Genomic DNA, 14,811 nt, shown 5'->3' on the forward strand with positions numbered 1-14,811 from the left:
CCAGGAAAATAGATAATCAGTTAAATATAAACTGGCTTGGACAATAATCTGAAAGACAATTTAGCAGTTGTGTTGAAATCCATGAGAGTTGAATAAACCAAAATCCAAGCAAGTAGTACACATGACAAACTCCGATGCCGAATTTGATATACACAAATCTAAGATTCCACAATGATCCACTAGAGGTCAGGAGTTCCTCACAGGACTTCATTTCAGCAAGCTCTACTACATCAAATCAAATATATTTATATAGCCCTTCTTACATCAGCTGATATCTCAAAGTGCTATACAGAAACCCAGCCTAAAACCCCAAACAGCAAGCAATGCAGGTGTAGAAGCACAGTGGCTAGGAAAAACTCCCTAGAAAGGCCAAAACCTAGGAAGAAACCTAGAGAGGAACCATGCTATGAGGGGTGGCCAGTCCTCTTCTGGCTGTGCAGGGTGGAGATTATAACAGAACATGGCCAAGATGTTCAAATGTTCATAAATAACCAGCATGGTCAAATAATAATAATCACAGTAGTTGTCGAGGGTGCAGCAAGTCAGCACCTCAGGAGTAAATGTCAGTTGGCTTTTCATAGCCGATCATTAAGAGTATCTCTACCGCTCCTGCTGTCTCTAGAGAGTTGAAAACAGCAGGTCTGGGACAGTTAGCATGTCCGGTGAACAGGTCAGGGTTCCATAGCTACAGGCAGAACAGTTGAAACTGGAGCAGCAGCACGGCCAGGTGGACTGGGGACAGCAAGGAGTCATCATGCCAGGTAGTCCTGAGGCATGGTCCTAGGGCTCAGGTCCTCCTCCGAGAGAAAGAAAGAGAGAATTAGAAAGAGCATACTTAAATTCACACAGGACACCGGATAAGACAGGAGAAGTACTCCAGATATAACAAACTAACCTTAGCCCCCCGACACAAACTATTGCAGCATAAATACTGGAGGCTGAGACAGGAGGGGTCAGGAGACACTGTGGCCACAACCGATGATACCCAAGGACAGGGCCAAACAGGAAGGATATAACCCCACCCACTTTGCCAAAGCAGAGCCCCCACACCACTAGAGGGATATCTTCAACCACCAACCTACCATCCTGAGACAAGGCCGAGTATAGCCCACAAAGATCTCCGCCACAGCACAACCCAAGGGGGGGCGCCAACCCAGACAGGCAGATCACATCAGTGACTCAACCCACTCAAGTGAGTTGAGTAATAATCAATGTTTTATTAGCTCAGGCAATTGTAATGTTATCATAAGGGAACCCCAAATGACAAAGTTCAAACACATGTCAATTCAATATGCTGAAAAACTGCGTATGATTCGGACTCCCCAAAAGTCATGACAAGCAGTCCGAAAACAAAGTCAAGCAACCTGGATGATCAACAATAAAGAGAGAATGATTGGTTCATGCTCATTATAGCCATTTGTATTGTAAGACATAGTAATCAGCACAATGCTTGGCGCTTTCAGTTGCCTTCCAAACCTATTCCTGAACAGGTTAATCTCAGAAACTGTAGTTTCTGGCTGCAATGCTGCATCATATACATTTAGAAAACAAATCAGATACCTCCGTTTTTCAGTTCGACCTCTTTCCTCCTCCTCCTCATCTCCTCTCCCCATCAGTTGGTGGACTTTGGCAGTCTGTAGACACCTGCGGACACGATGAGCTGATGGTCTCGCACTTTCCTCTGCAGGAAGGCCTGCAGCTCATTCACGTCCATCTCTGTGACAACGGGTCCCGTGGCAACGAACATCCGGAGCATGGAGTGGATGCGCTCCAGGGTCATGGTCTCCAGGTTGGTCAGCATAGCCTGGATGTAGGCCCAAAACAACTGCACAAAGAGGAGAGAGAACCTGTGCTGTTAGGGCTAGCTTGATTTGTATTTGACAGGAAATGTGTATTTATATTTTAATTACATGCCTCCGATGTGTGTGTGTTTGTGTGTGTGTCTGCGTGTGTGTCTGCCCGCATACCTGTAGTTTCTCTTCCCTCTGTTCTGAATGGGTGGTGGTATTGGAGTCTCCCTCCTCGTCGCTGTCGATCAGCATCTCCCCTCTCTCAGGTTTCTCCCGGGACGAGCCGGTCTCCAGGATAGAGTAGTGTCCCCCAGCCTCCTCCTTCAGGACCCCCTGCTGCTGCCACAGAGCCAGCTTCCTTCTCGCCACCTCCTGCGGCACCCCCAGGACCCCACTCAGCTCCTCCAGAGTCCACGAGCCTTCAGGAGAGAGAGACAGATAGAGAAGGCAAAAGTTAACCGTAGTTACTCATACAATGTCTGTATACAATGATAAGTTGCACAAAAGGCAGCCTGTGACGGCCGGAGTTCTGACTTTTGTCCTGGAAGTGCAGGATGATGGCAGCGTGGATGGGGGACACAGTCAGGTTAGTCAGAGTCCTGTCCTCCAGCTCCACATCTAGTGTCACTGAGCCCAGATGAGGCTTCCAGCTCAGTGTCCTCATCGCCTGGGAAACCATTTGAATTATGGAATTATTTGATATCAAAATGCAATTTCCCTATTCTCTGTTGATAAGGACTTGAGTAAAACAGAAACAGACTGGCACCTATGCTACATCTTTATCATCAGGTACCTTGAGTTTCTCATAGCGGTGTGTGTAGGCCTCCATGGCCTGGGAGGCCAGGAGCGGGAGCTCCATCTTCTCCTCCTTCAGCGTGGGCCAGAACTCAGAGGACAGGATCATGGCAGTCAGGGCCATGGGGGGCTGCTCCTCCTCACCTAGCCTGGACTCCTCTTCACGGATGTTGGTGTTGATCCTCCGTGAGTCAGCCACGTCCTGAGAGAGAAGAGAGAGAAAGAGAGAAAGAGAGAGAGAGAAGAGAGAAAGAAAGAGAAGAGAGAAAGAAAGAGAAGAGAGAAAGAAAGAGAAGAGAGAGAAGAGAGAAAGAAAGAGAAGAGAGAGAAGAGAGAAAGAGAGAAGAGAGAAAGAAAGAGAAGAGAGAGAAGAGAGAAAGAGAGAAGAGAGAAAGAAAGAGAAGAGAGAGAAGAGAGAAAGAGAGAAGAGAGAAAGAAAGAGAAGAGAGAAAGAAAGAGAAGAGAGAAAGAGAGAGAGAGAGAAAGGCTTTGTCCGAAAGTGTTTCAATGGTCTCTGTCTTGGTTCGTTAACTTGTGTCTCCATGCCTTATTCTATGAAAAACACTGGTAGGTGAAAGGACTATATATTTTCAAAGATACTAGGAAGTCACTTTGAGAATCATGTTGTCATAGCACATTCTAACATAAATGGTAACTCAAGATTTCAAAGTCACGCCCTGCTTTACCTTCAGCATCACTTCACAGTAGTGCATGTGGGACTCTCCGAATCGCAGCTTGAGTAACTCCACGTTACGTATCTCCCTGGAGGCACATGAGAAAAGTTAATTACTATAAATATATAGATTTAATTTAACCAAAATGTCCACACAGAAATACCAACACCAATATGCACATAATATTAAGAGTGACTAAGTTGAGTAATGTATAGTGCTGTATAGTGCTGAGATACAGATGCTGGTACTAGCTACTGTAAATTAGTGTTGTGTACCTGGCGGTATTGTAGTTGAACTGGTGGAGAAGTCTGTCTGCCAGGACAGTTCTGTACTCATCTATGAAGATCTCTTTACTACCGTATATGCTGACCAGAAGACTGATGATGTCAGACGAACGCCGCTTGGAGCCTGTCTTGTCTAAAGGGTGAGAAAGAAAGATGAGTGTATTTAGTAAAAGAGACGTGACAGAAAGGTGAAACATGTCTAGTTCAATACAGCAGAAACAGGAAAAAGCAACGAACACAGTTTGTCTAGTCTAGTGTGATGAACTTTGTGGGTCCACTGAGGGTACTGACCTGTGACAGCATCCTTAGGGTCTGGGGTCCATTCCTCTGGGTCGCTGCCCTCGTCCTCACTGTCCTGGGTCTCCAGGGTCACAGGGTCGGCACGGGACAGCTCATTGGCCAGGTCACTGCAGCCCTCCGCGTCCCCAGTAAGGCTGGCCACTATCTGACGTACCGTGTCCTCCCGCGTCCTGGCAACAAACCAGATGTCACATCAATGTCACGTCAACAACAACACAATATGCTATGGGAGTCAAATCAGTAAGTAAAGAACAATCTTCTCTAACATTTTGCCTCCCAATAAAGGTTTGCTTTGTACATTAATACTCATGAGGGAATAAAATAATAGATAACTAAATAGAGATTACGATAATACACATGCACCCACCTGAGGTACTTGCGGATTGGTTGGCAGGCAACCTGCAGGATGACCATAGATGGGTCCAGCTCCCGTAGGGCCTTTATGGCTGAGATGTATACAGTGATGATGTCAGAGGTATGGACTCCTAGAAGCGGAGAAGAATGTTGTTGAGAAGGGATTAACTAACACAAGTCTTATCACTCCAGCTTCTTCTGCAACCCTGTATTTGCAAACAAAACTTAGTCTTCACATCAAAAAGAGCCAAACACCAATCACTGTTCCTAACCCATCATTGGTTCACTGACCTGGGTGAAGCAGACGGGTCTCAAAGGCTGTCTTAAGGGAGGTGAGGAGCTGCTGCCTCTGATTGGTTCTCTCTAGACAGAATTTGAGGTCCTCAATGGCAGGCTTTGACTCAGGGAAATCTGACAGGGACAGAATGTGAGGGCGGAAGAAATGACAAAACACTTTCTACCTTCTTTCCCCCTTATCAAATCTCTTCCTTATGCCATCGACACCCACAGGTGACAGCTTTATGTTCTTACTCTCTGTTTCATAAACCATCACCCTATCCATCTCCTCTCTCTGTTCCCTAACCCCTCACCTCTAATGATGCTGAAGAGCTCCTCGATCCTCATGTTGACATAGATCCTGCAGAAGAACTGGTGCATGTGACACCTCCAGCGCTGCAGCACGGCGTTGGCTGGCTGGCCCACCTCCCCAGCCCTGCTGCCTGTGCTATTGGGCACCGTACCCAGTCCACCCTCTTCACTGGCAAACACCCTGCTCAACCAGCCTAACACCAGCTCTAGCCACTGGAGAGAGAGAGAACGACAGAGGGACTTGAGAGAGTGTTTGTAAGTAAGTGTAAAACAGATAAATGATCACATTTCTGAGATTTGGACTTGGTGTAGTAAATTGTTTCATAGACAAATCATGTTTGGTCAGCAACCTATTCTGTTAAATAATGCAAGCTAGAAAATAATAACTTGTTGATAGGTCATGTCACATTATTATGTTAAGTGGTCCTCCCATAGACAGGCTCTCTAGTATACTGTACCTCCTGAAAGCTGAAGAGGAAAGAGCTCTCGTACTCCCCCCTGCAGTGCTGCTCCATCCGCTGCTCAATCAGTTTGTGTAAGATGGACGTCACTGCCTCTGAACTAACCCGCTCCAATAGCTGCAACCTGGACCTGAAGGGTGGGAAAAGTGGGTAAAGACAGCTGCAGAGACACTACAAACACGGCTGGCACAGATGTAGACAATGGTTGTTCTAGCACAACGTATAGAGCATACAGTGACATGGCCACGCCTCTATTCACTCACAGTATGTGGCTGAGCTCTTGCAGCTGCTCCAGGGCCTCCTGACACCAGCACTGCTGAGTGGGGACAGTGCAGCCCAGACAGACACCCCCATCAGGCCCCCTGCCCCCTTCCTCAGCCTCCCCCTTCTGGCTCATGTGCACAGAGAAGGTCCTGCTGTAGAACTCCAGTATTCTCATCTGGAGGACAGCCGAGGGGGAGAACAGTAGAATGGCCCTGATGACGGAAAAGGCCCTCTCCCGGAGACCCCTGGCCCCAGGGCCACACAGACCACCCCGGCCCTCATCCTGCCAGGTACCCAGCCTCTCCAACCCTCCTGTGAAAAGGGACAGAGGGCAATTCTTTTACACATTTGACAGCATTCTGTTCAGTCAAAATTCCAATATTAAGGGTGTAGTCAACTGTAACCTGAATGTTTGAACCCACCTAGGAAAGGTTCTAGTCTGTCCAAAAGGGTACGGAAGGCAATGAGTAGGATCCTGGCCCTATCCTTCTCCCCAAGTTCATTCTCTGGCTGCTTCAGTCCAGCCCAAAACTCAGGGGCCACTGCAGTGGTCAAACGCACCTGCAGAGTCTCCAGGAGCCATCCCTCCAGAAACTGACCCAGACCATTTGAGCACAACAGGCTAAGCCCCTCACAGAGAGACCCATCAGACATTGTGTAGTCATTGGACACTGGAGACACCTACAGACAGAGGAAATTGGTCATGTTCTTATAAACAGACACGGACTATGGTTTGTAGGTACATTGATAGATAGCTAGTTAAGACCAATGTTGATCTATGTAATTCCTAATGTCATGTGAATGTGTTAGCTAGCTACATGTCCAGCAATCAACCACAGTAGCGCAATAGATCTAATTTCATTCTCACATAAAAGGAAGGCAACCTATGTCAACAACACAAGGTACCTTGCGTAGGCAAGTTAGGTCCATCTACTCACCAGAGCTGCAGTTACAGTGTCCCAAGCAGAAGGTAGCCCCTGTGGTACTGAGAATAACCTCTCAGCGGAGTCCATCATCACCACGGTTGGACCAAATTACTCAGCGAGAACCATTCGATTGTGTATTGTCAAAGTTATCGTCTGTTATATCACTCATCCATATTAAGGTGTACCTAATATGGCTCATAATACTAACATGTCTCTAATACTAATATGTCTCTGAAGTTATTGCGCTCTCGCGCAAGCCTGTGGCGCATAATACTGACGTAGGTGTGGTTGCGGAACTTATAAAAGTGTGGCGGAAGTGTACGTGCCAGTTTGTTCGTTGGAGGGATTTTGAAGCTAAGTGGGTGACGAGAAGGATTTTATTTCTACTTTCTAGTCTTTGCAAATAATAGCCTATTTGTCAACTAGTTAAACCTAGCGCGAGAGAGAGTTAACTGTAGCACTATTGGCTTCAAACTAGTGATGAGAAACCGAAGCATTCACGTGCTTGTCCGAAATAGGAAACGTCCGACTTGCTAATTGGTTGTACTTATACACGTGCGCGTTCATCCAATTAGCGAGTCAGAAATGTCCGAGTTTCCTCGTTCCGAATAGCATGTCAACGCTGCATTTCACCAAATTGTGCAGAAAATTGCTAATTACTCTGAGCTTTTTTAGTGACATCTGCTAGTCAGTAATGAAAAGCAGCGTTTGATGTTGAGATACTTTTGGTAATGTAGTGTATGTGGACACCTACTCGTCGAATATCTCATTTCAAAATCATCGGCATTAATTTGGAGTTGGTCCCTCCCTTTGCTACGACAACAGCCTCCACTCTTCTTGGGAGGCTTTCCACTAGATGTTGGAACTTGCTTCCATTCAGCCATGAGCATTAGTGAGGTCGGGCAATTAGGCCTGGATCACAGTCCCATTCCAATTGATCCCAAAGGTGTTTGATGGGGTTGAAGTCAGGGCTCTGTGCAGGCAGGTCAAGTTCATCCACACCAATCTCGACAAACCATTTCTTTATGGACCTCGCTTTGTGCAGGGGGGCATTGTCAAGTTGAAACAGGAAAGAGCCTTCCCCAAACTGTTGGAACAAAATTGGAAGCACAGAATCATCTAGAATGTGATTGTATGGTGGAGGGTAAAGATTTCCCTTCACTGGAATTAAGGGGCCTAGTTCATCCACCAAACTTTACAGTTGGTACTATGCATTTGTCCATCAGACTGCCAGATGGTTACATTTGACAAACTGACTTGTTGGAAAGGTGGCATCCTATGACGGTGACACGTTGAAAGTCTCTGAGCTCTTCAGTAAGGCCATTCTACTGCCAATGTTTGTCTATGGAGATTGCATGGCTGTGTGCTCGATGTTATACAGTTGTACACAACCGGTGTGGCTGAAATAGCCAAATTCACTAATTTGAAAAGGGTGTCCACATACTTTTGTATATATAGTTTATATATATTTTTCCACAATATTAAGTAAATCGCCCCATAATCAATTGCCATTGAAGGTTCGCCCCTTCCAAAATGCTTCCCTCTTTTGCTGTCAAAAACTGAATATATGCTTTAAACATAATCGTATAGTTTACTCAAAGCGAATTGTTTAAACAATGTGCTGAAAGGGTGGTGGCCCAAAACGATTCTCAAAATATACCTAGTCTGGTCCCCAAGATCCCAACTCTACTCTAACTGTTCAGGTAACAAACCCTGGATGAAGAAATACTAACTACATTGAAGTACGGTGTCCAGTAGACGTCGTTGTTTGAATCGAAGAAAAAACCGGAACCACGTTGAAATTGCTGTCAGAGGAAAGCCCTAAAAATTATCAGAGACTCCAGCCAGTCTACTCATAGACTGTTCTCTCTGCTACCGCACGGAAAGCGGTACCGGAGCGCCAAGTCTTGGTCCAAGAGGCTTCTACCCCCAAGCCACAAGACTCCTGAACATCTAATCAAATGGCTACCCAGACTATATGCATGCCACCTATTATACGCTGATGCTACTCATCTATGCATAGTTACATTAATAACTCTATTTACATGTACATATTACCTCAATTACCTCGACACCGGTACCCCTTGTATATAGCACCGCTATTGTTATTTTACTGCTGATCTTTATCTGTTTGTCTCTTATTTTTTTAAAGGTATTTTCTTAAAACGGCATTGTGGGCTTGTAAGTAAGCATTATTTCACTGTAAGGTCTACACCTGTTGTATTCGACCGATGTGACTACAATTTGATTTGAAATCAGTGGGATTTTGCAACCAATTGAGCTATAATCCCCAAAGCACACACATCCCTGGATCGTTCCTCTTTTCAATTCGCTGCAGCTAGTGACTGGAACGAGCTGCAACAACCACTCAAACTGGACAGTTTTATTTCCATTCAGTCATGTCTCTTCATGCAAAGACTCAATCATGGACACTGACAGTTGTGGCTGCTTCGCGTGATGTATTGTTGTCTCTACCTTTTTGCTGTTGTCTGTGCCTAATAAGGTTTGTACCATGTTTTGTGCTGCTACCATGTCTTCGGTCTCTGTAGTGCTGTGGTGTGTTTTGTCCAATATTTTTAATCTTAGCCCCCGACCCTGCAGGAGGCCTTATGGTAGGCCGTCATTGTAAATAAGAATTTGTTCTTAACTGACTCGCCTAGTTAAATAAAGGTAATAAATAAGACCTAGAGACAGCCTCCAAGATGGCCGACCGTTGTTATCAACATACTTTACTCACGGTCGCATACGCCGATTCGTGGGGTCTGACATCTTGCTAGTTACGGTTTCAGAAGTCCGTTATTATTATTTTATTGCATTACACGAACCAGTGGTGGAAAAAAGACTTAAGCGTCATACTTGAGTAAAAGTAAAGATACCTTAATAGAAAATGTCTCAAGTAAAAGTAACCCAGTAAAATACTACTTGTGAAAAAGTCTAAAAGTATTTGTTTTCAAATATACTTGAGTATCAAAAGTAAAAGCATCAAAGTATACATCGTTTTTAAAATGATTATATGAAGCAAACCAGACAGCCTAATTTTATTTTTTATTTATGGATAGCAAGGGGCACGCTCCAACACTAAGATATCATTTACAAATGAAGCAAGTGCTTAGTGAGTCCGCCAGATCAGAGGCAGTAGGGATAACCAGGGATGTTCTCCCATTGGGCGGCGCACAATTGACCCAGCGTAGTCCGGGTTAGGGGATGGTTTGGCCGGGGTAGGCCGTCATTGTAAAATAGGAATTTGTTCTTAACTTGCCTAGTTTTAAAAAAACAAGGGTGTGTGAATCAAACCATTTGCATGTCCCGCTAAGCATTCAAAATGTAACAAGTACTTTTGAGTATCAGTCAAAATGTATGGAGTAAAAAGTACATTATTTTCTTTAGGAATGTAGTGAAGTAAAAGTAGTCCCAAATGTGAAGTACAAAAAAGACTTACGTAGAACTTTCAAGTATTTTTACTTAAGTACTTTTTTCACCTTTATTTGACCAGGTAGGCTAGTTGAGAACAAGTTCTCCCTTTACACCACTGACATGAACATTGTACAAAATAATATACAGATATCACACACAGGAGCACATTACTACATGCACACTAGCACTGGAGCCCAGCATGAACCGTGAGCTAGAGCTGGGTTCTGGATCTTGATTAGGGAGGGGAAATATGCAGGCAAGAAGCACAATGGAGGACCAAACCTGCCATAATTACAATTAAATACATTCACACAAATGTATACATAAATATATAAATCCACACATAATTAAATAAATGAGCAAGGAAATAAAAAACTGCCAAATGTAATTAATTTTCTCTACATATCTGTATGTATTTAATTATTTATCTATGTATTATAATTATTCAAACTTTAATTCATTTGATTAAATATTTATTTCTGTACTTCTTCCTCCATTATGATTAATGAGGGTTGTCAGTCAAACGTTTGTAGGCGGTATCTAACAAACTATTGGTTGATCAATGTCACGTGTTTCTCCACTGCTTTTTCCTGCTTTTGCACCACCTATGTGAAGCTAGCCACAATAACGATTTGCCAGAATAGTAGAATTTACTGTTTGCCTTCAAAATAAAAGTCCCACATTTAAACTGTCAGACAGACACAAATACTGGAATCATCCCATATTTTAACTGGATACTGCTTAACAAGTTTGGAATGTTATATCAATTCAACAAAAGACAATTTGCCCCCAAAAAATTGTTAATCGCACTGTGGATTTATTAGACTTCACAATTGCAAAATGTGTGGGCTCAAAACAGGTGGGGCTATTAAATTAATCATTGTTAATTAACAGCAAGCTGGAGAGGTCACAGTCAAACTTAGATGCATAACGTGAGCTCTGTTGCTCTCCCGTTAGATCTCTTATATACTACTTACATAGGCATTTTTCATAGGATTGGTTCCTGCAAAAAAATAATAATAATAATTTCTGCAAATTTGTATTTTTTAAATAAACATTTTTAAAAAAAGGATTGGTTCCTGCATGTGTCTGATGCATATAACATATTGATTTATATAACATATTCTGGGCGTTCTGCCAGATGGTCCTAAGGAGGGGATCATGACGCCCCCCCTCATATCGTTACCAAGCACAGGCAGGAAACAATACTTTTTTATGACACGAAAGACAAGATGAACATTTAATGCTGTCTCTTCACATGATACATTTTCTCTCACAAAATATTATTAACTGTGAAGAGTTTACACAAATATTAGCGTCGTAGCTCTTTTTGAAGGACTTAAACTGTGGGAAATCACCTCACTATTCAACATATTGCACATTCGTATTGCAATGTACAGCTTTACCTGCGGATCTTGGGTACATAAAATGGGGTGTCCATCCAGAGCACAACTGTGAAGAGTTTACACAAATATTAGCGTAGTGGTTTAAAAATCACATGATCAAACGAAGCTTCAGACGTCATTAATCACGTAATAATGTTACTTTAAAACGAGCATTAGTACATTTGGTGCTTTCAGGACAACTGGTGCCGCTTCAAAACAACTGGGAACTCGGAAAAAACGAGGTCAAATCATGACGTCAGTGATTTCATATCGGAAAGTTGGAGCCAAATTGTGGTCGCGGGCCAAGAAAGTTAGGTAACACCTGGTTTAGTGGGAGGGGATATAACAAAAAAAAATGCTGGTATCATCCAAGTAGTATGCTATTGTGTGTGTGCGTGTGTGTGTGTGGACTGCAGATACACTGCAGCCCTTCTATGCTACAGCAGACCCTTGGGAAATATCCACAGACTATATTTCACCTTGCTGTAACACTGCCATAAAACCCCTGACACTTGGGGTTAAAATCAAGACAAGGCATTCTGCTTATGTATAATTTAAATGCTTCCAACTCTGAGTAACTGTTTCAATCAGAGTCCATGTATCAGAAGCCTATTAGATGTAACTGTCTGACATGACTGGATAAATTAACCAGGATAAATTCTCTAACCATGCAGACATGTCTCCTGTCAAGTTTAGCCCAAGTGATCTTCGTTATTTTTCAATGACATTGTCTGTGAGATCAATTGTACCCTTGATTCTCAATCCCAGTTATTTACAGATTTGCTATATTTCATGTCAGCAGTTGTTATGAATCGTAATGAATGGCTTTGAAAATATAGGCTAGTGTTATGGAGCTGGTTAGATGGAGTGTTGGTGCGAATAGAGCCTCTCTTAAACCGGGAAGGAGATCTTTAGTCTGTAGCTGTGGTTTGAATTAGACGTGACCTCTAGCAGTGGGATTCAATTAATGTATGATTGACTCTCTGTCACACACACACGTCCTTCATCCATCAAAGGCTGGAATGGGCTGATTCAGTAGGAATGGCCTGCTGAGTGAGTGGGACCTCAGCTTAGACATCCGCCTCCCTTTTACATGTATTTAGGAGGATAGGCTATAGGTCTCTAGGTTGTTTTCTCTTTGAAATACCCAGATTTTCTACAATTTTCATGATGTTCGGACTCGGAATGCAGGCCCAGGCTATATTTGATGGTAAGCATTCATAATTATAAATAAATGATCTAGGCTACAGCTCAAACACTGTAAAAACCAAGAAGTTGTTTCCATGAGTACCTTGGTTGTTTCCACATTCCACCTCTTAACAGCCAGTGTTGTTTCTTTTACCTCAGGTATCGAGAAGCTGTGTTCTAAGAGGGATGAGCTGAACCGTCAGATCCAGCAGGAGGAGGAGGAGAAGGGTCGTCTGCAGCACGACATCCATGTCCTCAACGAGAAACTACGCCGCGTCAACGAGAGCCTGGCCCGACGACACTCCGTCCGCGCTGACTTTGACCACACCATCGGCGAGACCGAGGGTGCCTTTATGAAGGTCAGGATCAGCCAGGGTTTAGGGTTTCTATTTTTCATGAGAAAAAAAAGTATGTTTTTCAGTGTTATTTAAGTCTCACAAAACCATGAAATCATATTGTGAGCTTTACAGTACATATCAATTTGACTGCAAAAGGACCTGTAAATGTACTGGGTAAGATAACATTCTCCATGTCTTCTGTTCTCAAAGAACACTGGATGGAATTATTTGCAGCAATTCCAGACAGCAAACATCCCACATGTTATCTTAATATCCAACTCCCTTGGTGTTACTAAGAGCATAATAGCAGAGCAAACAAACGCCCGTAAGTGTTGTTAATTAAAAACCACTGAGTGCTCAGAGTCAGACTCTTCAAATCAAATTGTTGCACAGCAGATAGTCTGATTAAGTTGTTGTCTAGCTGTATCCCGATCCCACTTGACTCAGCCTATGGTATTTCATACAGTAAATGCAATGAACCTTATGTTGATTCATGTCTTACTCTCTCTAAGATTCTGGAGAGCTGTCAAACACTGCTGAGTGTAATAAAGAAGGAAGCAGGAAATCTCGGCAAAGCCACTGAACCCGGAAGGAAAGACCACTGACATCCAGACTACCGCCCCTAAACCTAACCTCTCACCCAGACACCAGCATTTCCCCTCACCCTTGTAACTGTGCACTGTTTGTACACTGAACAAAAATATAAATTTCAAAGATTTTATTGAGTTACAGTTCATATAAGGAAATCAGTCAATTTAAATAAATTCATTAGGCCCTAATCTATGGACTGGGAATACAGATATACATCTGTTGGTCACAGATAACTTTTAAAAAACCAGTCAGTATCTGGTGTGACCACCATTTGCTTCATGCAGCTCATCTCCTTCTCATAGAGTTGATCAGGCTGTTGATTGTGGCCTGTGGAATGTTGTCACACTCCTCTTCAATGGCTGTGCGAAGTTGCGGGAACTGCGATATTGGCGGGAACTGGAACACAATGTCGTACACGTCGATCCAGAGCATCCCAAACAAGCTCAATGGGTGACATGTCTGGTAGCTATGCAGGCCATAGAAGAAGTGGGATATTTTCAGCTTCCAGGAATTGTGTACAGATCCTTGTGACATGGGGCTGTACATTATCATGCTGAAACATGGCGGTGGATGAGTAGCACGACAATGGGCCTCAGGATCTCGCCACGGTTTCTCTGTGCATTCAAATGCCAACAATGAAATGCAATTGTGTTTGTTGTCCGTAGCTTATACCTGCCCATACCGTAACCCCACCGCCACCATGGATCTGCCATCTGCCCGGTACAGTTGAAACCGGGATTCCTCCGTGAAGAGTACCCTTCTCCAGCGTGCCAGTTGCCATCGAAGGTGAGCATTTGCCCACTGAAGTCATTTACGATGCCGAACTGCAGTCAGGCCAAGACCCTGGGGAGGCTGACTAGCACACAGATGAGCTTTCCTGCGCGGGTTTCTGACAGTTTGTGCAGAAATTATATGGCAACAGCTCTGGCTAGCATTCCTGCAAGCAGCATGCCAATTGCTCCCTTAAAACCTGAGACATCTGTGGTGTTGTTTAACAAAACTGCATATTTTGGAGGGCCCTTTTATTGTCCCCAGCACAAGTTGCACCTTTGCAATGCTGTTTAATCATCTTCTTGATATGTCACACCTGTCAGGTGGATGGATTAGTAAACAAATTTGTGCACAACATTTGAGAGAAATAAGCTTTTTGTGCGTATGGAACATATCTGGGATCTTTTATTTCAACTCATGAAACATGGGACCAACATTTTACATGTTGCGTTTATATTTTTGTTCAGTATAATATACACTGAGTATACAAAACATTAAGAATACCTGCTCTTTCCATGACATAGACTGACCAGGTGAATCCAGTTGAAAGCTATGATCCCTTATTAATGTTACTTGTTAAATCCACTTCAATCACTGTAGATGAGGTGGAAGAGACAGGTTAAAGAAGGATCTTTAAGCCTTGAGACATTTATGACACGGGTTGTGTATGTGCACCATTCAGAGGATG

At 43.5% G+C, this 14,811-nt stretch overlaps 2 protein-coding genes across 4 annotated transcripts; one reads left to right on the plus strand and one right to left on the minus strand.

Annotated features, from left to right (window-relative positions):
• Window positions 1-67: 67 nt before the first annotated feature.
• LOC109873704 (anaphase-promoting complex subunit 2-like) lies at window positions 68-7,229 on the minus strand. Of its 2 annotated transcripts, none has more exons than XM_031809175.1 (15): window positions 6,449-7,229; window positions 5,933-6,191; window positions 5,510-5,822; window positions 5,244-5,376; window positions 4,788-4,998; window positions 4,489-4,608; window positions 4,211-4,328; window positions 3,835-4,013; window positions 3,535-3,676; window positions 3,272-3,347; window positions 2,584-2,787; window positions 2,325-2,457; window positions 1,968-2,209; window positions 1,561-1,825; window positions 68-794 (listed from the first exon to the last, which is right to left on the minus strand). In XM_031809175.1, exons 1-14 carry the CDS (start codon window positions 6,524-6,526, stop codon window positions 1,613-1,615), a joined length of 2,421 nt encoding a protein of 806 aa, XP_031665035.1. In that variant the 5' UTR covers window positions 6,527-7,229; the 3' UTR covers window positions 68-794; window positions 1,561-1,612. The 2 variants fall into 2 exon arrangements, with proteins under 2 accessions (XP_031665035.1, XP_031665036.1); XM_031809176.1 differs by having other exon boundaries at window positions 68-797.
• A 3,041-nt stretch (window positions 7,230-10,270) lies between these two features.
• On the plus strand, window positions 10,271-13,540 carry LOC109874210 (Sjoegren syndrome nuclear autoantigen 1). 2 transcript variants are annotated; one of them, XM_020466030.2, is made up of 3 exons: window positions 10,271-12,445; window positions 12,583-12,782; window positions 13,274-13,540. In XM_020466030.2, the coding sequence occupies exons 1-3, from the start codon at window positions 12,403-12,405 to the stop codon at window positions 13,364-13,366; spliced, it is 336 nt and encodes a 111-aa protein (XP_020321619.1). In that variant the 5' UTR covers window positions 10,271-12,402; the 3' UTR covers window positions 13,367-13,540. The 2 variants fall into 2 exon arrangements, with proteins under 2 accessions (XP_020321619.1, XP_020321618.1); XM_020466029.2 differs by lacking the exon at window positions 10,271-12,445 and having other exon boundaries at window positions 12,454-12,782.
• The last annotated feature ends 1,271 nt before the right edge of the window (window positions 13,541-14,811 follow it).

This window comes from Oncorhynchus kisutch, linkage group LG29 (assembly GCF_002021735.2).
Source record: "Oncorhynchus kisutch isolate 150728-3 linkage group LG29, Okis_V2, whole genome shotgun sequence".
Taxonomy (NCBI): Eukaryota; Metazoa; Chordata; class Actinopteri; order Salmoniformes; family Salmonidae; genus Oncorhynchus; species Oncorhynchus kisutch.